Source organism: Rattus norvegicus, chromosome 1, assembly GCF_036323735.1.
Source record: "Rattus norvegicus strain BN/NHsdMcwi chromosome 1, GRCr8, whole genome shotgun sequence".
NCBI classification, from domain to species: Eukaryota; Metazoa; Chordata; class Mammalia; order Rodentia; family Muridae; genus Rattus; species Rattus norvegicus.
The window spans coordinates 22,545,873-22,565,829 of NC_086019.1; the positions used below are offsets into that span (position 1 = coordinate 22,545,873).

At 41.6% G+C, this 19,957-nt stretch overlaps 1 protein-coding gene across 3 annotated transcripts in view; it reads left to right on the forward strand.

Moving 5' to 3' along the window:
- The window catches only part of Enpp1 (ectonucleotide pyrophosphatase/phosphodiesterase 1), a 64,994-nt gene that overhangs the window by 27,822 nt on the left and 17,215 nt on the right, over positions 1-19,957 (forward strand). For 2 of the 3 annotated variants that reach the window (XM_006227692.4, NM_053535.2), the window contains exons 2-13: positions 2,205-2,277; positions 3,535-3,651; positions 4,812-4,937; positions 6,180-6,240; positions 8,718-8,815; positions 10,804-10,883; positions 11,027-11,146; positions 11,770-11,879; positions 13,573-13,638; positions 13,964-14,036; positions 16,624-16,732; positions 18,093-18,224. In XM_006227692.4, the coding sequence (XP_006227754.1) occupies positions 2,205-2,277; positions 3,535-3,651; positions 4,812-4,937; positions 6,180-6,240; positions 8,718-8,815; positions 10,804-10,883; positions 11,027-11,146; positions 11,770-11,879; positions 13,573-13,638; positions 13,964-14,036; positions 16,624-16,732; positions 18,093-18,224 (1,165 nt within the window). Of the gene's footprint in view, positions 1-2,204; positions 2,278-3,534; positions 3,652-4,811; positions 4,938-6,179; positions 6,241-8,717; positions 8,816-10,803; positions 10,884-11,026; positions 11,147-11,769; positions 11,880-13,572; positions 13,639-13,963; positions 14,037-16,623; positions 16,733-18,092; positions 18,225-19,957 lie in introns of those variants that run through there. The other variant, XM_039092963.2, reaches the window with a different exon arrangement.

The following is a 19,957-nucleotide window of genomic DNA, read 5'->3' on the forward strand; positions in this document are numbered from 1 at the left end:
ATGAACAAAAAAAATGATAGTGCTGGAATTGAAAATCGAACAAAATATAAATGGAGTTTTGGAGGGTGTGGCTTCTGTGGAACTGTTGACATTGCCACAGTTTGGTGGATGAAGACAGGAAGGCGGAGGAATGGAGTGAAGGCTGTGTCATGGGCTTACATGAGGAGCCCTAGGAGAATCGACAGTAAAGTCTTTAGTGAGGGGTCGCAGCAGGATAGCAGCGTGAACTTAGGAAGGAAAACGACTCCTCACAGCGCAGAAACGATCTTTATTTCATATTGTAAGTTATATAAGGGAGGGAGGGGAGCAGGCACACAAGTCCAAACTGCTCTAGACGAATTCTACAAAGCAGACTTCCGTTCTCTACTGCTCTAGTGTTTGGTGTTAGTGTGTGAAATATAGATTAGTGGTTCTGCTAGCTCACCCTCTAGATGGATAGCCTACAGCAACAGAGGTTTTGATGCTCTGAATAGAGGCTGCTGACGGCCTTTCTGTAGCATGGATGTCACTGAATGAACAGTTCCGGAGAATTCCATCAGCACCCTTTTCTGATAACTTCACTCTGTTCGTTTGACCTTATGTAGTTACTACTCACGGCTTCTTCTGATAATTCCTTATTTTTATGGATATGCTAATAGTTCTATAATAATAATAATAATAGGCTATACATACATAAAACGAGACATGCAGTATATACAAGTATGTGGAATACATCAGTGGAGAACTGAAACTGGGGTAGTACCGGACTCTATATCTATCCATCTATACAGTTATATTTATATCTACGTATCTATGTATTATCTACATATCAGTTTATCTCATATTTTCTCTATCCATCCACCTAAAAATTTAAAAATTAGGCACATAATTACATTAAAACTAATAAAATAACATCAAAACAATAAAAACAGGCATGGCAAAAGAATGCCATAAAAGTTACGGGAGTTTGATTCTTCTCAAAATACCTACCATACTGTCCTGGTCTTGCTTGTGTTGAGGCAGAGCGAGGTGCATACTGGAGGCTCTGGCACATGGCCTTGGGCTGCTATCATGGGTTCCTTGAATGCAAGTACTACAGTACTGTGTCGGGATCTGAGAACCCAGGGATACTCGTAAAACTGACAGTGCACACAACATCGATACGTAAAAACAAAAAGGTGTATGTCCACGGAGAGACAGCACAGTGACGAATTGTATGACTACTCAGAATAGTGTATGATTTAAAAGACATCATTATTTCTGTGATTTTCCTTTTAATATTTTTCTGATGATGTTTGGCTGTGGGAATTCTAGTTGGAAAGTGAAGGCACAGGCCAGGGAGAGTGCTGTGTAAATGTCTAATGTTTTTGTCTCCGCCTTCCCTCACATGCTCCCGAGCTCCTGGAGATAGCTCTTACTCTTCCCTCAGTCACACACCACTTTTGTGCACAGTCCTTTCTCTGTGAATGCCCTGTGAGCTGACATTTCAGGGTGCTTTGAAGGAAATGCTGACTTGAAAAAGGTGGGCGGGAGATTGTTCTGTGTATTATTTCCCTCTGTCTCCTGACCCTCAAAACTTGTTAATGGTCTTAGGGGTTTCAAGCTCAGTCTACTTCATTTTAAATATTAAAGGCAGGGATCATGGGGAGGGAGAGGGTGAGGAAACAGAACCCCTGGAAGGATCCTGAGAGATTGGTGCAGTCTAGTTCTCTACTTTCACAGTGAACAAGCAGAGGCTTAGAACTTATGAGCTAACCCTCAGCTCACACTGATAGTTCATGGCCATGTTGTGGCCCAGTGGTCAACCCCATGACGAGGCACGGTGCATCTGAGGGTGCTCTGTTAGGTTTAGGTTTGTAAGTTAACAGGTAAAAGAGGCCTGGAATGTTAAAGACAGCAGTAGGAAGTAGAGCCTCTTCATAGATTTTCTTCTTTGAAGGATTACAGCTTTCTTTCATGCTAATTCCTTTGGGTTAGCCAAGTGTTTCCTTCATTCCGTTAACTTTGGATGATCGAGGAAGTTGCCGATTGACGCTTATCTCAGAACGGGACTTAAATCAGTGTGCAGTTTGAAATGTTCAAAAGCGAGCGTGTCCCCGAGATCCCGTGATCAGCTGCCACATCCGGAAACACCTTCACTAGCAAAGTCAGAAGCACTAGAAGGAATGGAGTTGGGGCAATAGGAGGATTTCAGAAGACTCTAACAGCCTTTCCTCTCCTTACAGGTTTTGTCAGTATGCGTGCTAACAACTATTCTTGGTTGTATCTTTGGGTTGAAACCAAGCTGTGCCAAAGAAGGTAATGAATACTGCGGGCTCTGTGTGTGTGTGTGTGTGTGTGTGTGTGTGTGTGTGTGTGTGTGTGTGTGCGCTTCTGTGTGTGTGCCTATGTGCTTCTCTGTGTGTGTGTGTGCCTATGTGCTTCTGTGTGTGTGAGTGTGTCTGTGTGCGTTTCTCTGTATGTGCATATGTGCACACTCACATCTGTACGCATATGTATGTGCATGTGTGTGTAATTACAATATGATTGAGGTAACCGTAATCTCCAAGTCCTGCAATGCTCCCCAAATGTTGATGATTTCCTAAGTTCGATGCTAGTTTAAGCATTCTTCTTGAGGCCCTATCTTGTTTTGGCCATACAAAATGTTTTGTTTGTTTGTTTACAATTTTTTATATTAAAATGTGGAATAAAATCTGTGACCAGAAAAACAATACCCCCCACCCCAACCAAAACAACCCATGAAGACATGACCAGAGGTGCCTCCAAGCCCCAAGGAGTTGGTCACCAAAGCAGCTCTGGAGGTTACTAGGAGACCAGTTAGCATCCCTAAGAGACGAGAATCTCAAGAGAGTTTTAAATATTTCTGCCGTGGCTAGTTTCAAAGTAGTAACGAAATCATCACACTTCTAATTGTGTTTCCCTGGTGTCAAGAGCGTGTTCTGCACAGCACAGAAAACCCACCATATAGATAAAGAAAGCAAACCATAGGCAATTTCACTGGTCATTCTCTTGATTGGGAAGTGTCTTCTCCTGTACCCCATATGGCAGGGTATCAGTGATTCAGTTTTCAAAATTGAATACATTCTTGTCCTGCTGAACTATTCTGCTATTATATTGTTATTCATCTAATGTTTAGTGATTGTTTGAAATATGCCAATTTTACCTGTCTGGTTAGGATACCCTAGAGCAAAAGGTGGGCTTTGTATTACCTGTGCATTTGTTCATAAAATGAACTAATTCGCCTCGCATCAAAGAAATAGAAAAATAGGTATTTTAATAGCTGAGTTCGGGGTAGCGTGCACTCTTTTAACAGATGCCAGATGTGTATGAAGCCACAGCAGTTACTGTGGTTCCACGCCCCGCCCCCTTCCTCCGATAGGTTCTAGGAAAGTCAGTTTCCTCACTCTATTTGATCTTTGTAAAAATGCCTGGTTTCTTAGCGACAGATGTGAGTTTCACTCCACGGTGGTGGCGTCTTGACTCAGGTGTGCCTTTAGCTGGTGCATGCTTTGTAATTTTGTGATTGACAGCACCTGACTTATTCACAATTTTCAGTGAAAAGTTGCAAAGGCCGCTGCTTTGAAAGGACGTTCAGCAATTGTCGCTGCGATGCTGCCTGTGTCAGCCTTGGGAACTGCTGTCTGGATTTCCAAGAGACCTGTGTGGAACCAAGTATGATGGGAGAAGGGGCGGGGTTACGGGGAAGGGTGCAGTCACCGGAAGGGGCGGGGTCACTGACGTCAGGAAAGGATCGCCAGGAAGCTGTGCATCTTCTTGTCTAGGTTGGAATAACTCAATGTTTTTTCGAGACATCATCCATCCTTCCATCCATCTATCCATCCATGCATCCATCCATGCATCCATCCATCCATCCATCCATCCATCCATCCATCCATCCATCCATCCATCCATCCATCCTTCCTTCCATCCATCCTTCCATCCATGCATCCATCCATCCATCCATTCATTTATTGAAACAAGGTCTCTCACTATGTATCGCTGGTCATCCTGGAACTTGCTATGTAGACCAGGCTACAGTTGAACTCACAGAGATTCACCTGCCTCCGCCCGAGTCCAGCGCTCAAAGGCATATCTTCACCATACCCAACTTAGTTTTTTTTTCTTTTCTATTTTAGAGTGTACATGTTTTCCACTGTAGCCTTTCCCTTTCAACACTCAAAGAAAAATCTTCATCTTTGCTAAATGCTTTGTGGCTAACAAAACTGTGTATGTGTTTAATGTGTGCCAAAACTTTGTGGTTTAAATTTTTTTTAAATGCAGTCTTAAAAGAATGTGAGTGTTTCCATTATGGATCTACTAAAGAAAGAATCCTTGCCTATTTACTGAACATTTTAAAAATAAAACCATTGAAACAGAAAAAATTGAGATAGGAGTCAAATATAGGTTTTTTTGTTTTGTTTTCTTTTGTTTTCTTTTTCTGACACAAGAGTCTCGTTCTATAGCCTTGGCTGGTCTCCAATGCCTCTGCTTCTTGAAGACTAGAGTTACAGTTGTTTACTAGCATGCATAGTTCTAGATTAGACTTTGAGAACCCTGAATATGGCTGCTGGGGGAAGCCAGGGGTTTTGTATGTTTGTACAATAACGACGGTGCGCCCCAGTTTAAAAGCAATGAGATCCCGGGTTTCTAGTGAAATATTATCTGTGGGTGCCTGCATGTTTACTATTCAGAAAGGGTGAGCAGAAGCGGAATCATGGGACTCAGTTATAAAATGAGTTGTTGTCTCTTATCCTCTTGTCCAAGATGGTGTTGATTTCACGGGAAGTGTTGAACTTGACCCCTGAGTTTGTTTGTCTGATGTTGGTTTCCAGCACATATATGGACTTGCAACAAGTTCAGGTGCGGCGAGAAGAGGCTGTCCAGATTTGTGTGCTCCTGTGCGGACGACTGCAAAGCCCACAATGACTGTTGCATCAACTACAGTTCAGTGTGCCAAGGTCAGCTTCCCTACACTGGGCTCTCCTGGAGCCTGGCATCCTCCATGACCTTTGGGGGTGGGGTGGGGTGGGGTTGCATCAGCATTGTCTTTTCTGGGAGCGGCTGTGTTCACTGTTACTACAGTAGCCGTTGTGTTGATGGGCCAATTACATTTGCTGAAAGAGACTCGTAAAACTTTTATTACAGGATGGTTCTAATGTGTGCATGAACTAAGAACGCGCGATGCCATCTGGCTAGTTACTATCCGTACACGGTTGACCTTATTTTACCTGAAGCCATTTTTCTATTCTTTTTTTTTCCCTTCCATCCTCCCCATGCCATTTTGATGGTGGCTGCATACTTAATACTGTACTTGAGTAAGGATCTCGTTCCAGTTCTGGCCAAGGTTTCCTTGTAATAAAGAAGCACAGTCTTGGTCATGTAGCACTAGGGCTGGTTTGATGAGACCAGGCACATTCAGGGTGGAATGGCTGGAGATGGGAAATTACTCTGAAGGGTACTAACAGTGCTGTAATGTTTTGCTCAAGGATTACGAGGCGTCTTGAAATCTCTAACAGAACCTGAGTCTAAATGGGAGGGAGCTAAGCCTCCAAAGTACCAATTGTGTAGAGAGGCCGGGACAGGCTATACATTCTTGCTGAAAACACTAAGATTTAGAAAGCAGGAATGATATCTCAGTTCTTACAAAGACAGGATAGTTGTCCTTGTATTTCATGGAGACAAGCTGAATAACCTGTGAGGACACTTCAGCCCACCAGTGCTAATTCCCTTCTATTTTAAGCCGCATAGTGTTTGCACATAACCTGTGCCTATCTTCACACATACCTTAAATGCCTTGCAATTACTCACAGTGCCCATGAAATGCAGGAGCTATGTAAACAGTTGGTGTCCAACACCGCTTAGGAAATGAAAGTATAATGTCCCATACAGATGCCGTTCAAACAAATAAATATTTTCCATCCACAGTTGGTTGAATCCGTGGGTGCAGGATATGCAGACACAGGGCAATGAATAGTTAGTATATTTGCATCTTGCAGTTCTGCATTTGGGTTTCTCCTGTTAACTTATTTTGGAAACAGAGTAACTCTATATTCGTGGTCTTTGTCTAACGTTAGTGCCTCGTGATGTCTGTTTGTTTTGCTTTGGGGAATCTATGCTCTTCTGTCTGAAAAACACTGCATTCCTGCCATTATCGAGTGGGCTCAATTTATTTATTTTTTATTTTTTTGAAAATATTCCAGAAAAGAAGAGTTGGGTAGAAGAAGCCTGCGAAACCATCGATGCACCACAGTGTCCAGCAGAGTAAGCTCATGTCCCCAAACACATATTTTTCCCTTTTCGAGAAGGGTCATTTCTTTCTCTTTCTAAATTAAGATGAGAAATAGTAATAAATCACTGGCTAATTGAACATTTGCCTTCAACAGAGCGTGTTTACTGTGGTACGACCTCACTCTGGAAGCCAGTAGAAAGAGACATACCATGAGTAACAGTGGCTGTTGTCAGTGAATGTGGGTGACGTGATTGTAGCCTTCTATGGGAGAAAACATCTTGACTCTAGTTTGTAGTTTCTAGTGTTGAACTTGTAGCAAAATATAGCTCTTAAAAATTCTTTTTTTTTTGCATTGGTATGCAGTTTTGGTATACATAACACATTTATGAGAGGGAATTACCTGACTTTTATAATTCGTCTGTGTTCTTTTTTGAACTGTTTATGTCAATCTATTTATTTATTTATTTATTTATTTATTATTTATTTATTTTTTTGTTCTTTTTTTTGGAGCTGGGGACCGAACCCAGAGCCTTGTGCTTCCTAGGCAAGCGCTCTACCACTGAGCTAAATCCCCAACCCCTATTTATTTATTTATTTATTTATTTATTTATTGTATTTTGAGACAAGGTTTCTCTGTGTAGCCCTGGCTGTCCTGGAACTCCCTCTGTAGACCAGGCTAGCCTAGAACTCGGAGATCTGCCTGCCTCTGCCTTTTTAGTGTGGGGATTAAAGGCATGTGCCACCACCACCTGGCAGAAATACATATTTTTTAAACCAGTTTAAAATAATGTCTTTCAGACTTTAAAATACTTTAAACCTGTATTTTTATCTTATTTTGTTTATTATGTAATTGATTTTATCATACAACCTTTTTTTAAAATTTGAGACAGTAGTAATGACAACAAAAACTAAGCCTAAGCAAAATAATTTCATCAGAAGAAAGGGGTTTTTTGGGGGGGTGGGATGGGGATTCCTCTGTAAGCTGTTTTCTAAATGCCAAGATAACTAAAATTTTAGACTTGCTAAATTTTTCTTTTAAAATGTTAATCATTGCTCTAAAATGCAACGTAAAATCTTTACTGGAAAATAGAACTCCTGTCATAATTTGGAGCATGTTATTTTGGGCAACTTTATATCAGTGTCTTTACCTGGTGTTCCACTGACCCAGACTTTATGGCTTTGGTTGATTGACAGTTCTGTGCAATGACTGAGAGAGACTACACACGGTTGGTTTACAATCGCCCAGGAGGACTAGGCTATCAAGAGTTGTTACTGAAAATTGTATAGCAAAATTCTTCCTTTGGTGTGGCTGCTTTTGGGTCTGGATGTTTGAGACTCTAAAGTTCTGAGGAATTGCGAGAAATGTGTTCTGTTATTTACTTATCTAGTAATGTAGCTTTCCACCATCCTCAAGCAAAACTGCCGTGACCCAGTTTCTGAGCCATGGGCTTTTTTCTTTTAATCCAGGGCTAGCCATTCTCTTTTGCAGAGTATACCTGATACAGTGTTTTATGCCTCTTGGGCTTTCTGTGGTACAAACCTTCTGTGTCTCTCTGTGAACTCATGTTTCAACATTCCTGGGCACTTCATTGTTTAAATATATGAACACTGTGTCTCTCAAGCTTCTGCACCATGTACTTATCTCTTTGAAATATATTGAACTTAAATATTAAATATGGCCAGGGAGGCAGCTGATGGGCAGAGCGCATGCCTAGCCTTAGTGAAGACACACCTGGGCTTGATCCTCAGCATATAAAAGGAAAGCCACGAAGCCAATGAGGCACTCTACTGAAGGAGGGACAGAGGTTTGTTCAGAAAGAGAATTAGTGCGCTTACCTAGGAAGCGCAAGGCCCTGGGTTCGGTCCCCAGCTCCGAAAAAAAGAACCAAAAAAAAAAAAAAAAAAAAAAAAAAAAGAAAGAAAGAGAATTAGTGGAGAAGATGTAGTTTATTTGTCAAATTTAGTTTCTTAGTAAGTATAAAAACCTTATAATATGACAGTATCATTTGACCAAAATTTTGGAATGGCATGAACTGTGATTGAAGTTTCTTGTTGGAGCTCCAAACAGCATGGATCCTTTAAAGATATTATTGATGATACATGCATGTGAATTACTCCTTGATAAAGTATGTCTACGAATATAAATGTGCGGAGGATGTTCTCTTGTGTACTTGCTGACTTTTCAGATTACCTCGATAGCAGGCTGACCTCATTGAGAAACCTTCATTGGGGTGGAGCCAGGGAGAGGGTGGAGTCAGAGAGAGGGTGGAGCCAGGGAGAGGGCAGAGTCAGTGAAAGGGTGGAGTCACGGAGAGGGTGGAGCCAGGGAGAGGGTGAAGTCAGGGAGAGGACATGGCCAGGAGTGGAGCCAGGGAGAGGGTGGAGCCAGGGAGAGGGTGGAGCCAGGGAGAGGGTGGAGTCAGGGAGAGGGCGGAGCCAGGGAGAGGCATCTTCATTGGATGTGTTTTCCTTTTGTCTCTTTACACAGTTTTCTTTCACTCTTTACCAGGTTTGAATCACCCCCTACTCTCTTGTTTTCTTTGGATGGATTCAGAGCTGAATATTTGCACACTTGGGGTGGACTTCTTCCTGTCATTAGCAAGCTGAGTGAGTAACTTCAGAGTTGAGTACTGAAGGGTCACGACTTCGGAGATGGATGAGGGAGGGGGAATGTTTTTGGAAAAGTACTGCTAAGCCTCTGACTGTTTTACCAAGCTTCTCCATTGCAAAGCAGTGGATTTGTGAGACCACTAGTGTTGATACTGTAGATCTTGGAAACTGCCCCCAAAATACTTCTAGTTCAACCGGTTGTCCTTGTATCCGAACTCTGGACTGTGACCACTAATATTTATTCTTCTTGACAATTTTGGAAAAATATTTACTTACTTCCTGAGTTTTCATGTTAAAATGGAATTGCAAAGGTCGACCATTTTGGAAACTAATATACAACTCTTGTAGACTATTAGCTTCTGTCATCATTTGGGTCAAACTGAATAGCCATTCAATTTTGTGTTTTATTTCTTGAGACAATATCTTATGTAACCTCGGCTAGCCTTAGACTTGCTGTGTAGGTAAAGATAGCCTTGAATTCCTGATCTTCCTGGCAGAACTTCCCAAGCACCAAGGTTATAGGCGTGTCCAGCCATGCTCACCTTCAACTTTATCTTAATTAAAGCTCTCATTGAATGGCTATTCTCCAAAAATGAGATAGGATACTCTCTTCTTCATATCACAGCTGAAGCTTTAAGTCTTAATTTTAGTAAGTCAGTTTAAGTTTAGTAATTACCGGAAGTGGGAAGAGCATGAATGGACTTCGTTAGTTGTTAGTGCTTGGCAGTCGCTGTCCTGTTCTATGTTCCTGAAATAGAAGTAGATACGCAGTCATGTTAGCATTCTTCTGGAATTCTAAAATATCTCCTAGACAAATACACTATGTTGTTTAAAACCTTAAAATTACTCCCAGTAAGTGCATATATGTATCATTACGCTGTGGTGGTTTAAAATTTTCCACTTTTAATGTCTGCTTGGAAGGTAACGTTTTCACTAGTCACTTGGCATCAATCAGGCCTGTGGACTTGGAGAGGTATTAGTCAGCCCTCTGTCCCTTCCTGAGGCATGGTCCCTGAACTCAAAGTTAAGGCGCTGTCCGCACCCATGTGTAACATGTAAACCCAATCAAGGCTTAGCCAAACTACAGAATTGGGTGACTGGGAGTGTGAGAGCTTTGTGTCTGATGACTCAGAGCCCTTAGAAAACTCATCTATAGGCAGACACGTACCAATCTGGGAACCATTTTTAGATAACGCATTTCAAGTGCTGGGGTCATCAAGTGTATGTTCCTCCCCCAAGAGTAGACAGTGGGGAGGAGTGAGACACAGGGCTAGACCAGAAGGAGGTCAACAGCATCTGACTCCTCTGTTCCCCTCCACATATCTTTTGTTTTTAAAGTAACTAAGAAGTTCATCTGTGGGTGGTTTGTTTGTGCTTTATAGCCAGGGACAATGCCACTTTAACTACTGTGTCTTCTTCGTCTTCATTTTCGGATTTAGCTGGGAGCGTAGCCACTTTTCCTTATGGTTACTGGTCTTTAGTTATTTGAACACTAAGTACCAAGCATCGTGTTACCACATCTGTCCATCTATTCAGGCTGCTGGTGATTGGAGGAAAACTGCTTACGTGGATTAGTCACTTAACTTATTGTTTTTCTAACAAAGAATCTAAGGTCTGTAGTTGAGGCTCAGTGGTAAAGTGCTTGCCCGGCATGCATGAAGCCCCAGGTTCAGTCCCCAGGACTGTATAAACCTGGCATAATGGTGGATGACTGTAATCATAGCACTGGGGAGGTGGAGGCAGGAGGCTCCAAGGTTAGCTTCTTTGCTGTGTACCAAACTCGATGCCAGATTGGGTTGCACAGAAGCGAGGGAAGGAAAGAGAAACAAATAACACTTTATTTCCTTGTTAATACTAAATTCCTAGCAGTCGTGTTACTTTTGACTCATGCTGAATTTCAATCTGGTTGTTTGCTCTGTGTTCTGGGATAATTACTTAATGGGATACGCCTAATAACAATTTCTGCTGTTTTGTTCTCTGTCTAGAAAACTGTGGAACGTACACTAAAAACATGAGGCCTGTGTACCCTACCAAGACGTTTCCCAATCATTACAGCATCGTCACAGTGAGTAGGCATTCCGAGCATTCTGTGATTGTACCGGGAAGACGTAGCTGGAGCACTGTGCAAGGGAGTAATTCGACTTCAGAAGAGGATGAGATGATTTGTTTTGGAGTGTAAGCTATAACCTGCACTTGATCTTTCCTTAGGGACTTTATCCAGAATCACATGGCATAATTGACAACAAGATGTATGATCCTAAAATGAACGCTTCTTTCTCACTTAAAAGTAAAGAGAAATTCAACCCTCTGTGGTACAAAGGACAGCCGGTAAGCTGTTTATTATGGCTACTAAAATAGTTTTTATTCATACTTATTTTAATCAGAGAAAAGTGAAATGATTCTGTAGGAATCTGGCTAGCTGTATTATCTTCCTTGTGGAGTGCAGGTAGCTGTTGACAGTCTCATATGTATGTATGTATGTATGTATGTTTGTATGTATGTATGTATGTATGTATGTATGTGCGATTGCACAGTTTACTTTAGAGATAGACTTGGGTTGTACCAAAGTTCTCTTTCTCCCAACCTGAGCCTTCTCTCCTGAAGTTCTAGTTGTTCGGCATGAGAGTTTTTATTACTTATTATTTACCTTACATGTTTATAGTGCACAGTGTAATAATTTGATGTGGGTACATACTACAGAGCGATCAAATTAGTGTTCTTCATATTTTCAGCTTCCTAAACAATTAATTTTTAACAATAATGTCAAGTATGCTAAGGGGATATAAATGTTAACTACCATGGTTTGATAGCATACCTCATATACATGATTAAGGTAGCTTAACTGCTGGACTTTGAAAACACTGTCACTGAAGAAGAACGTGTTCATATCGTTCCGTCTCCTTAGAGCTTAATATCTTTACCATCTAACGTCCTTCCATTCTCTTTGCCAGATCTGGGTGACCGCTAATCATCAGGAGGTCAGGTCTGGCACATACTTCTGGCCAGGATCAGACGTGGAAATTGATGGGATTCTGCCAGATATCTACAAAGTGTATAATGGGTACGTGTAGGTGAACTTCCCCTAGATTTTGAAACATAGTACAACTTCTAGTTTTCTTTACCCTTCCTTTCACTCAGTCCCGAGTTCCAACACTCGAAAGACACTCTAAACTAAAGATCTTCTGAATAAGAACTTCTTTAGAGAGTTTTAGATGGTGCTGAGTAGAAAGTAAAATCAGCCAGCTTATAGATCACAGAAAGTGTTCTGATCTCTGAGTAGTGGTTTTGTTTCTAATAAGGTAATCTTGGGCGTGTTGGTGTAGACTGTAATTTATGGAGCAAGGCACTGAGGCAGGACGGACGGTCGTGAGTTTTGGGCAAGCTTAGACGGCAGAGTGGGATCAAGGCCAGTTAATGTGAATGCAAGGCCATCCGGAGTTTCATAATCAGACTCTGTATCCAATAAGGCAAATGAAAAATAGTACCGAAGGAAGGAAGGAGAGAGGGAAAGAGCAAGAAAGGGGGGGAGAGAGAAAGACAGAAAGAGAGACACAGAGAGGTCACAGTGGGGACAGTTCTGAGCACAGGGGAGCTGTGTATTTTAACTCTAGAAAGTAAGAGAACAAGAGAAGAAAAAGAGGGGTGCACTCAAGAATCCATCAGCAGGAGCATGGGGGACACAACATGAAGAGTGCATAGCTAGGAGCTACGTCATGGTGGAGTCTGGAACATTGTTTAAAAGAAGATTGCTGTGTTCCGTATTTCCATTTCTAAGTTCCTTCAATATATTTACTCTCTAACATAAGGGCCTATGAAGATGGCCTCTCTGGTTGATTTTCAAAGTCATATGGACATTTTAGGGAGGATTTTCTTTCGTTGACTTTAGCAAAACTACCAAAGTAGTTTCTGTGATACTTTTGAAATTTATGATCGAAGGGCTATATGATATATAGAATGTCAAAAATGGTCACAAATGCCAGACGAGTTAAGGACAGTCCTTTCTTGGTCAATTCATGGTACTGTGTGTTCTGTGGGGCTCACGGGAGGAGAGCATGTGGTCTGTTCCTGTCTCAGCTGCTCACCATGGTTTTATTTCATGGATGGAGTGCTCTGTGAGATCCAAGGTGCATCCCTCTAGCCTAGGGGAGCCCACAGATCCGTGAGGGGCAGCCTAGATGTAGTAAAGGGCACAGCTGATATATATGGGGTGAGCAGGCTTTGGAAGGACTATGTTAACAAAACCCAGTGGCCAGAGGAGGCAGAATTAATTTCATCAAAGGAAAGTTGCCTGGAGGACTATAGAGTGTTGTCACTGTGTCTGTTTTCCAGTCACCAGTGACCAAGTCCCTCTGAAACACCAGTTCTTCATGTGACAGTGGCTGTTCTTAACTGAATGTATAATATCTCAAAAGAAGACAAGAAACAATTTTTAAGCCCAATCACCTTTATTTGTATAAAGTTAAGCCTTGGTCTTCATTAGAAAAGCAAATTTAAGTTTGAAAATAACACCTTCTTTGTGTGTGTCATAGGGTGGGGAGTCTAGGGCAGGACCTTTCTTTATAGACCTCAAAGTACAGTTCTGCATCAGTTTCCTGATATTGGAATTATAGAATGGCAAATAAATCTCAAAAATTTCAAATGCAGCAGGTGCCTCTGCTTGCTCAAAGATCCCTACTATTTCCAATAAGAAAAATATTTATATTTGACATAGAGTTATTGCAGATTTGGCTTAATTTGCTTCTCCTCAATTTTAGGTCAGTACCATTTGAAGAAAGGATTTTAGCTGTTCTCGAGTGGCTACAGCTTCCTAGCTATGAAAGGTATGTGGACGGTTTCCGGCACAAAGGCTGCTTTGTTTTATAGACACCACGTGCTTCTATACAGACCATAACAAAACTCTTGTTCGCCCCAATGACTTACATCCAAAGAAACTGGTGAACAGTCACAGCTGCGTTCTGAAGAGCCCCAAGCTTGTAAACAGCTCCTTGGAGTTTTAGGGACGCCACCCCAGGGCTGTAGCATTTTAGGGACATCATCACCCCAGTGCTGTAGGATTTTAAAACAGGATCAACTGTTGAATTATTCTTTCCACTCTGTTTTTCAATGTGTTCGTAAAATATTACATTTTGATACTGTTTGATTTAGACCACACTTTTACACTCTGTATTTAGAAGAACCAGATTCTTCAGGGCATTCACACGGACCAGTAAGCAGTGAGGTAAGTTCACTCTTAATAATAATCACTTCGTTAAACTTAGTGTTCTTGCAGTGGACTTCAAGAACATTCTGTAAGGTACTGTGACTTCTGGAAAGTAAGATGTTATGGTTTTTGGAAAGGACGTCACATAAAATTCTATGTCACCAGAGAGAACAGTTTAAACAAAACAAGAGCTGAGAGAACTGGTTTTTGCTTACATTTCTTACAGTGCTCTATTAAACTGTTGTATTAAATCGTGTCTTCAACTCTGAGTCTTACATCCTCTTTCTCTAACCTTCATATCCTCTCTTTGCCTTCAAACCTGAGAGCTCTGTGAGAAGTCTTTCAGTACCCAAGACTCCAAGTTTCTGTGGAACCATCCTCTTCTTATTCTTGTTAGGAGACACTCTCCTGCCTCTGAACCATGATTCTGACAGGGCTGAGACTTGAAAGCATGAAAGACGCTATCAAAAGTGAAAAACCAGGCAGTCAATAATTATTTGTGTTAGTTACGGTGACACTAGAGATGGGAACCAGTCACCTACGGAGTCAAGATCATAATGTGTCTTGTTCAACCTGCCATCTTTTAGAATCATAGCCAGTTCCTGGCCACAGTCACCATAGCTTAAAGCGACACTTCCCACTTTCCGAGTTCACATCACCATGCCATGGTGTATAGAGCATCAGATCCCAAGGCGACTTGAACTTCTTCCTCCTTGTATCCCTGTTCTATTTTCTTCTGATACGTGAATTCTTCCCAATGGCCTGAGATGTGACTAGAAATAGAAACTAAGGGATTGGGAATCCCGTTGGACATAAGGTGAAGAAGTGTTGTCAGGTCTATTATCTCTCTCCTCCTATGAGTCCAGGACAGAGTACAAACCCATTGCCTTCCTTAGTTAAATCTTTACCCCACATCCCTACTAATTCCCTGCCCAGGTGATGGAGGCTGGATAGTTTATGAGTCTTTAGGATTCTTTACCACTTGTCCAGATGGAAGCTTGGTTTGCTATGTCTACTGTGAGCTCTGTTTTGGGTAGCCATGTCTGTGCTCCTTGGTGTAAATGCAAGATGATTGCTAAATGTAACTAAAGGGACTAGGCACCCCCTCCCAACACGCACACACACATACACACACTTGAATTAAACATCTGAGGAGACCATCTTTTCTTGTTTTTCTGCCCTGTGCCTGGCATGGACTTGAACCCTTTGAAAGAGCAGATACTATTCTGTGTTGCTTTCCTGTCAGACAAAAGAGGGACACGTTAGTCCTCAGCCAGGTCTGTTTCTGTCCCTTGTAGTTTTTCCATCCAGATGTGTCCAGTAGCTCCATGGCAGATCGCAGCTCCCCTGTACACAACTCTGACTCTGTCATCAACAAAGCAGACATGCTCCTTGCTAGAGGCAGGGTTTTGATGAAGCGTGACCAGACTGGCTATCTCACAGTAGGACTAGAGAAACTCTTCTCATGATTATTGCTATGGTTTAAACAATCCACTGGGCAGCTGGTGCGATTTTCATTATTTTACTTATTAATTTGTGTTAGTTCACTGGTGTGTAAGACCCATGCCGAGGTCATATAATTAAGATCCAGGCAACCCCGTCTGATTTGCTCATTTTCCTGCTTCTTTTCTAATGTGTTCTTGTTCTGGATGAAGCCCACGACTTTCCAAGTCGTATTCATCACCTAAATTCAACTCTTTTAGTATTACTGGCACCTGAAACCCACTTTAATACTTAAAACTTAGATCCATGTCTCTTGGCTGTCTTCCTGTGAGCAGAGGGTCGTATTGAAGGATCCTACCTTGTATTAATGTGAGGTAACGTGAAGCTGTAAGTGATGATATAGTACAGAGAATATAGACAAGACTTTCTTTGTATGGCTTTATAATGTACGAGGAAAAGAAAATGCCAGAAAGCGGCTTACCCAAACTCTTAACCCTTCCATAGCCTTGGACTATCAATGTATAAGACAGATGGATTTCATGAGGAAATAAGGGGTTCCACTCCTGAGAGTTGTAAGGTTTTCTTTAAGTAAAGAGAACTACACAAAGCATTTGTGGATTAATTCTAACCCCTGTGAAGATCAGGAAACATTGTGCTCACACAGCGACCATCTAAATGATTAAGTGGAAGTTGACAGTGAGAAATGAAATGCTAATTAGGAAGGCATTGTCATCTGCCCAGGCACTGCAGACTTGAGTGAGTGTTATTTTGGTTTAACCGAGTCTAGTCTGAGTTTGATACTCGAATCTCAGGGAGGGACTAGGTAATGGTACCCCCAGAGTGTAGAGTTGAGTGTAGAGTAGATACAATCTGGATCATTTGACTCCTAATTATTGGTAGATGTTTTATGATCCTGACCTGTATTAGTCTAATGTGTACGTATCATAATTTATCAATGCCTCAATAGCCCCTTCCCTCCCCCTCGCCCCTCCCTCCCTCCTCCCCCTCCCTCCCCCTCCCTCCTCCCTCCTTTCCCCTCCCTAACTCCCTCCTCCCTCCTTCTCCCTCCCTCCCCCTCCCTCCCTTTCAGTAGACCATGGTTATGTAGAAATAACTTTATCATAGAGTGCATCATACACAGTTGCTTGCTTGCCATTCCTAGGTCATCAAGGCCCTGCAGAAGGTTGACCACATAGTTGGCATGCTGATGGATGGCCTGAAGGACCTGGGCTTGGATAAATGCCTGAACCTCATTCTCATTTCAGATCACGGTAATCTGAGTTCATGCGTTCATTCTGTGATTAAACAGTGTGTCTTTTTTTTTAAATGGCTTGATTAAATCCCATTTCAATATTTTTACTGAATGTTGTAGATAAAACTTTTTGCTTTTAAATGTGGTTTTTTTATGGGTAGTTTTTAGGAAAAATACATTAAATACAAAATGCAAGTATAGCATAAAATTAAAGAAACATGTGACCGTCACCAACCATAACCTATCTGACCTTTTCTCTGATTTGAGAAAATCCTACACCAGAATTGAAAGTGCTGAAAATAATCTCCAGCATTAAATTTGGGTACCTACAGTTTAGCTTTCACTGGGACACGTTCTTAAATATCTCTTCAATTCATTTTAGCATGATAAATCTGACTTCGAAGGTGGTACACACTGCTTTTATTTTAGTTTCTCACAATACAGTTCACTCTCTAAGAGCTTTACGATATTTCTTGTGCACACACTTGTGCACAGCGCCATCCATACACGAAAGTAGTAATTGGCGCTTTCTTGCTCCGTTTGTTAATATTGCTTGTTTTTGCTTCAGAAACAGTTGTGGGATGCTGACTTAGGAGACAGTCCTAACACTGTATGCTCAGGGGTCTCCTACGTCAGGTGTATACTCCAGTTTAACATGAGGCATTTTGAGATAAATCTCCCTCTTCACTTGTGGAAAGACAAGTGGTGTCCAGCTATGCCCACGTGGTGATTGCGTAAGGCCCCAGGGAGAAGGAACTTTTAGTTAATGCCAAATTTGGGGATGAAGAAATAGGAAAAGTGTGGAAAGGCTGGAGAATTGGCCCAATGATTGAAGCGCTAACTTCTCTTACAGAGGACCTGGTTCAGTTTACAGCACCCACATCGGGAGGCTCATAACACATGTAACTCCAGTTCCAGGGATCTGTATCCTCTGGTTGTCTGTGGGTACCTGCACACATGTCATATGTATATATGACACACACACACACATTCATACACACACATATATGTGTGTGCATATATGTATGTAGAAATGCACACTCATGTAGGCACATGCACATTTGCATACATAAAATAATAAACATTTTAAAAAGAAATATAGAGAAAATGTACACCTAGCTGAAAGTTTGTGTCTTATCAGAAGATCAACTAATATGAGTACCAAATTCTGTGTGTCTAGATAATTGGTTAAATCCTGGAGGCGTCAGGTGGCCGAGGTGGGCAGATCTCTGTGAGCTCAAGGGCAGCCTGGTGTATGTGATGGGTTTCTCAATAAGAAAAAAGAGACAACAACTGATACTGGAAGTGAAAGAAATTATGCTTTACGTGTTATTTTCTTCAGTCACATTACAACATGGCTTGTGATTTAATTCTTCCAGGCATGGAACAAGGCAGTTGTAAGAAGTACGTGTACCTGAATAAGTACCTGGGGGATGTGAACAATGTCAAGGTTGTGTATGGACCTGCTGCTCGATTGAGACCCACCGAGGTTCCGGAGACATACTATTCGTGTGAGTGAAGCTATGTGCTAACTCGAGATATCACTAGAGAGAATGTATCCATATATCCATACACGTCAGCCATAGGAAAGCATGATGAAGTCTCCACACATGTTCTGTATGGACCATCATTGGAGTGAAGATAGGGTAACCATTCACCAACTATATATTTTCGGACCAGACACTATTTGATGATCTTAATATAATTTCATATTATAGTATATAGTGTGCTTATTAAATTTTATACACTGTTCATGAGAACATTTCAACTATATTTTTAAACATTAAATAATGGCATTCCATTACAATAACCACCATTTTAGAATATTATTGTTACGAAGAGGGATGCAGCAGAAATTATTCACGCCGTAGGCAAACAATTTCTTTACTAAGAAACAATTTCCCAAAGCAATAGCACCTTTTACACAGAGAGGGAGACTAGCAATTTCATCTTCTTTTTCAACCACATTGGAGCACAAACCACCAACACATTTTTAAGTTGATTTCTTTGCACACCAAGCTCACATCATGATTGTCTCTGATCTCCATGGCCCTTTTCTGATTTCCATCTTTGCTTATCTTTTTGTTACAATCAGTTTTGATATCGTTGTGCGATGGGAATATAAATGTGTCTGAATTTTCAAAACTGGGTTAAGTTTGGGTTCTGCAATGAAATTAATTTCTATAAAGATGGTTGAATATTTTGCCGCCGTTATCCTCTAAATAATAGAGTTCTATAGTCATCTGCAGCTCACTTCCTTTTCGTTGGGCATTATAGTAATTCAGGGATGAGTTAAAACACACAGGAGATCATGTGAGTTACATACAAAGACTGCGTGACTTTGTAGGGATGTGGCCATCTGAGAATGGCAGTATCCAAGGAAGGTCCTGGAAACATTTTTCACAGATTCTGAGGCACACGGTGCCTGGCTAATAACCTGTTGGAGTGTGTCGAGTGACATTCCTGGGTGACATTTCGCACAGGGTGGTCGAGGTTGACTACAGACTGAGTGGTGTTTGGCATGTGGTTCGGCCTTAGCCACATTGTTCCAGTCAGGACTCCAGATCTCCCAAATTAAAGCAAAAGCTGTGTCTCAATCTATCTGTATACAGACATGTGGATTTTTTGGTATAGGTAATTTTCTCAAATGTATGTAACTAAACACAGAACAAAAGGGACTTTTAGAAAGCTAGAGAGCTGCGGCTATGTAGCACAAACCACACCAGACAGTCTAATGAACTTCCCGCTAGATCCAGCGTCTACACTAATCTATCTGCCTTCCCCTTTGTGTCTGTTTCATTTGAAAATCCCATCTCCTTCTCTACACCACAGCTCATTTCTTCTCTTCAGAGACAGCTTGCTAAGTTTGGAACACGTCTTCCTAAGTACTTTCTGTAATGTATCAGAAACACATATTTTTATTATTATGCAGAGAAGTTATGCTAGATCTGCATGGCTGGACCAGCCGCTGAAAAGTCAGGCGGATGAGCGGGCAAGCATACGGTTACACAGATGGATGGATGGTTGATAGACAATATTAGTTTCCCTTTTATACAGCAGTGTTACACTGTGTCTTGGCCATGGGACAGAGCGGTACCTAAGGACTTGTCTGCTCTTTTTAGTGGCCATGCACTGACGTAACAGTTAGGAATCAGCTTTGGGGCTGCGGGTGTAGCTCCTTCCACAGAGAACTTGCTTAGCTTGCAGGAAACCCTGCGTTTGACCCCCAGTACCACAGAAATTG